General features: G+C 52.5%; 2 protein-coding genes across 2 annotated transcripts; both read left to right on the forward strand.

The window, feature by feature from the left end:
* Positions 1–1,165: 1,165 nt before the first annotated feature.
* On the forward strand, positions 1,166–2,944 carry LOC136463089 (UPF0481 protein At3g47200-like). The gene has a single exon (XM_066462120.1). It carries the CDS (start codon positions 1,174–1,176, stop codon positions 2,839–2,841), a length of 1,668 nt encoding a protein of 555 aa, XP_066318217.1. The 5' UTR covers positions 1,166–1,173; the 3' UTR covers positions 2,842–2,944.
* An 890-nt stretch (positions 2,945–3,834) lies between these two features.
* On the forward strand, positions 3,835–4,188 carry LOC136465403 (glycine-rich protein 2-like). The gene has a single exon (XM_066464149.1). It carries the CDS (start codon positions 3,835–3,837, stop codon positions 4,186–4,188), a length of 354 nt encoding a protein of 117 aa, XP_066320246.1.
* Positions 4,189–4,896: the final 708 nt, after the last annotated feature.

Here is a 4,896-nt window from a genome sequence, read left to right on the forward strand (position 1 = left end):
AATGTAATGGATTCATGGCTATGTAAATATATCCAACCAGTGGCGGATCCAGGGGCTGCTCGTGCTGCAGCCCCCCTCGAGAGCCTTGAATCACATGTAAAATACTGTTCATTAGCCTCTAAATCATAATTATTTTCTTAACTCTAGCCCTAATCTTCATTATTTAGCCCCCCCCCCCCCCCCCCCCCCCCCCCGAGGAGCTTATCCTGGATCCGCCCTGTAAGCTGCTATTTTACACCGGTTTTTGATACAAAATCAGACTTTCAAACATAAAAGCTAGATTTACCTATCTAAAGAAATATGCGAAAGAAAGAGAAAACCTCTACCTCACCAAGGGGCAGGCGCGATGCAGTGCGTTTCCAGGTGTGGTCGCCATCTCTGTGAGACCGTCTCCGACAGGTGACCTATGGTCCTGTTCGGCTTATCAGAAACTGGCTTATTTTTTTAGCCGGAACAATATTTTCCTCTCATAATAATTTAGCCAGAATAATGTTTTTCAGCCAGTTCCAGCTAAAATTCAGCAAGTCGAACGGAGCCTATATGGGCACCCAAACCCAAAAAGGATAATAGGAGACTCAAAATTAGACTCCAACTGAGTACCTGTACGGAAGATCTATTTTGAGTTGCGTGAGCAACCCAAATATGAGTATCATCTCTCCCGGAAACCCACTTCCAGAAAGAATTCTTTTTTGGGTCTGATTGTCGGAGAAGATGTCGAATGTGTTTTTAACCCTTCGACTGTAGCACTACACAAACGTTGAATAGCTCAAGTATTTTGGTTGGTGCTGGAGATAGTCTGAACGACTGAAGAAGCGAGCGCCGCCTACTGTGACTTTCAGCCTGTTCGGTTGGCTGGTTCATATCGTTGCTGGTTCGTGAAAAAGTATTGCTGGCTGGTTTATGTAAGAGAAAAATATTGTTCCAATTGAAAATTTATGATCATTTACAACTAACCACAGCCAAACGAACAGGATGTTTGATGTTGCGAGAGCTCTTGTTTGGCTTCTCACGGCGACCTCCTGTGCAGTCGTGCTAAGGTAGAGTCCAAGTAGCCAAGGTAAGCACTCAAGTCGTCACTGATTAACAGATACATTTGCGTGTCAGCTGTGCCAGATGAGAGGCATTAAAAAAAATACATTTGCTAGCTCCAGCAAATCACGGCAGCCTTACGCCATGGCAACCGAGACCGAGTCCTTCGTTACCGCCCCGTCAACGCCAGAGGCGGCGGCGGCGGTGGCTCCCATGCCGCCTACCGTGAAATCACCAGCCCAGCCGGCGGATAGATTGGAAATCGTGGTTGAGCGAAGGCTCCGCCAGCATGGAGAGGGCGAGAGCAGCAGGATGACCATCTTCCGTGTCCCCGCCCATGTCCGGGACGCCAGCAAGGAGCTGTACGAGCCACGGCTGGTGTCGGTCGGCCCCTACTACCGCGGCCGGGAGGCGCTGCGCGCGATGGAGCAGCACAAGTGGAGGTACATGCGCGAGCTGATGGGGCGGCCGCCGCAGCCGGCAGCCTCGCTGGGCGATTACGTCAGAGCAGTCCGCGACTTCGAGCAGAAGGCGCGGCGCTGCTACAGTGAGAGAACCAGCATCTTCGACGCCGCCGCCGCCCAGAGCGAACCGTCGAACGGCGGGGAGATCGAAGAAGCGCAGTCCCCCGGCGGACCCGGCGGCCAGGACGGCTTCGCAGAGATGCTCATGCTTGACGGCTGCTTCATCCTCGAGTTCTTCGCCAAGTGGTTAAACCGTGAGCCGGACAAGCTCTGCGACGTTGCCTGGGGACTTCCTCTGCTGCACTCCGACATGCTGCTGTTGGAGAACCAGATCCCCTTCTTCGTCCTCGAGGCGCTCTTCCACGTGGTGTCTCCTACGGCAACGAAGTTGGATCTCCTCAGGCTGATCCTTCACCGTCTGAAGTTCTCCTCCTACGAGCTGTCGACGGCCGAGGAGCTGGTCCAATCCGACATCCAGCACCTGCTGCATCTCTTCTACGAGGCCATCATGCCCAGGGACGATGAGACGGCGTCGGTCCAGGATTCGACTCCACCGTCGCTGCAGTACTTCGTCCAGCTGCGTCAGATGGGCGTCAGGTTGAAGAAGGCCGTGTCCACAAGGTTCGTTTTCATCCGCGACATGCCGCGAGTGCCGCACTGGATGAATACGACCCTGCCGGCCACCCTTCTCCGCAAGGTGGGCGCCTGGTTCAGCAAGCTCTTGGCTATGATCCGACGCACGCCGCCGGCGTCGGCGCCGACTCTGGTGGTACCGTCCGTCACCCAGCTCCGCGAGGCCGGCGTCCGGTTCGAGAAGAAGGAGTCTCCTCGCCACATGTTCGACATCGCGTTCGACAGGGACAGCGGCGTCCTGGAGATGCCGCGAATGGAGGTGGACTACGCGAACGTGGCGCTGCTCGTGAACTTGGTCGCGTTCGAGCAGACCAGGGGCCTGCCAGGCGACGGCGACGCCAGCAGGCGGCTGTCGAGCTACGCGGCGCTGGTGGGCGCCCTGGTGAGGACAGGCAAGGACGTGGAGCACCTGCAGAAGCGCGGCATCGTCGAAAACCTCCTCGACGGCGACGACGACGCGGCCACAAAATTCTTCCAGCACCTGGGCGACTGCAGCACCTTGAACTACAAGAGCCATATGTTCGCTGGCATGTTCGAGGACCTGAGGCAGTTCTACCACTCGAGCTGGCGGAGGCACAAGGCCAAGTTCCTGCGTGACCACTGCGGCAGCCCGTGGGCGGTGATTGCGCTCGTCGTCGCCATTTCTGCGTTTTGCTTCGTGCTCTTCAAGTTGTCAACCACCATCTTCAGCCTTGCTCATCCTTGTCACTGCTAGTGCTGGACGTCACATATTATATTACGAAGAAAAGCGTTGATGCCGAGCTTATAGAAAAGCGGGACTTCTCACCAGTGAACGGAGTTTTTAATAATAAATCTGGATCAATAAGGCCGATTCTTGGAGAAAACATTTCGGATCCAGATTTTTTAGAAACGTTTTAGATGATGAGCCAGAATCACTAAACTGTTTGGCTGCAGAATCAGAATCACCGTGGAATCACATTTTCACCAATTATTGTTCGTAGGCAGAAAAGTGATAATCACTCAGGAACCATTTCGAGAGGAAACGTTTGCTGATTCTCAGAAGAATCGGAGCCGATTCTACGTGCCAAATGCATCTTAAGTGCTTCATTTTGATCCGGAAAAAGAGTACTTCGCTTCGTTCCGCTTAATGAAAGCAACATTTCCCACCGGAAAGGCAGAAACACTAGCATTTTTTATCATTTGAGATAGGAATCCGACCAGTTTAAAATTGGAAGGCTGTCTTGGTTTCAGTTTCTATTATTCCTAAGATAAGGAAGGCAACCACCGCCAAGAACTGACTCCATGATCAAGACGTGTCAGCTTTCTTTATTCATTAACTCTAACGTCATGTTCGCTTGGCTTATAAGTCGTACTTTTTCAGCCAATGAACATTATTTTTCTCTCACAATAAATCAGCCAATAATACTTTCAACCATGACTTATCATCCAAGCGAACAGGACATAAGTCTCTACTATGTTAGTACTAGTATGATCGAGGGAAGTAAGAAAGCTAAGTTGAATAAATTCACTAATATTGTGAGAAGTATAGTCAGTTGTATTGGGAGTGCTTATTCCCGAGCGTGCAGGATCCGCTCGCTCGGCATGCACACCGCATCTGCTGTCCGATGCGTGTTGCTGCTCTCCCCAGCCATTCGATTCGCCTAGGCCACGCCCACGCCCACGCCTGCTGGAGGTCACGCTCGCGCCTGCGCCGCCAAAGACCGCAACACCGCAGGAGACGGAGAAGATGCTGCCCCACTTAGGCGACCGCACCACCGCCGCCACCAACCCTAACCCGGCGGCCTTAGAAGGAAGGGATTCGGGGGAGGGAGGCCGGCCAGGCGGTGGGGAGGCCGGCGGGTGGTTTAGGGGCCCGAGCGACGGTGGAGGCGGCTGGCCAGGTCGGGCCGGGGCCGCCATGGCTGGAGGTCGCCATGGCCGATGCAGGAGGGGGGAGGCGAAGGAGGAGGTCGTCGTGGGCGGTAGGGTCTCGTCGGAGTTCGCGGCCGCCGCCGCGCGGGGCAGTGGGCGATGGGAGGTGGTGGAAGTGGGGCACTCGTGCGGCGGGGGAGGAGGCGGCGGGAAGGGAGAAGAAGGCTAGGTCGGGAGAACAAGAAGAATAGTAGGCTAGGCAGGGAGAAAGCGTGTGGGCGGATTTTTATCCGCCTGCGCACGCGGCCTTTAGTAAGGCCCCAATTATATATGTACCTGAACAAATCATTCAAGTACATAGTTATTAGCGCCAGGACATAATAACTAGTAAGTGCATCCGCATTGTCTAGGGCCTATTCGCTTGAACTTATCAGCCGATTTATCAGCTAGAATCTATAGTATTTTTTCTCTCACAACAAAACAGCTTCAGCCGGCTTATCAGGCGGCTTTAAGATAGTAGATCAGGACATTGATTTAACACTATGTTTTGAAGAATATAGATCCTTGTCCAAGATGATTGTTTTAGGCTATTGAAGAAGCACGGGTTTGCAACGAAGAAAATAGAGCAGCCTGTGGGCTGGTGTCTTCCTCCCTGGCCGCACTACACGTTTACACCAACCTTGCATTGACTTGACTTCAGACTTCGCCACACGTGGACTGAGGCCTTTTAGTTGCCAAATTTTGGATGTGCAAAGTTGGTAAAATGTACTGTAGCGTCGCTGTAGCATTTCGTTTGTATTTGGTAATAATTGTCCAACCATTGACTAATTAGGCTCAAAATATTCGTCTCGTAAAGTACAACCAAACTAGTTTTTAATTTCGTCTACTTTTAGTATTCTATGCATGTACCGTAAGTTTGATGTGACGAAAAATCTTC

The sequence above is a fragment of the Miscanthus floridulus genome, chromosome 7 (genome assembly GCF_019320115.1).
Source record: "Miscanthus floridulus cultivar M001 chromosome 7, ASM1932011v1, whole genome shotgun sequence".
Classification (NCBI taxonomy): domain Eukaryota; kingdom Viridiplantae; phylum Streptophyta; class Magnoliopsida; order Poales; family Poaceae; genus Miscanthus; species Miscanthus floridulus.

Bases quoted from the DNA above. Each gene is read 5' to 3' on its own strand.
- LOC136463089 (XM_066462120.1), top strand. From the start codon at position 1,174: ATGGCAACCGAGACCGAGTCCTTCGTTACCGCCCCGTCAACGCCAGAG.
- LOC136465403 (XM_066464149.1), top strand. From the start codon at position 3,835: ATGCTGCCCCACTTAGGCGACCGCACCACCGCCGCCACCAACCCTAAC.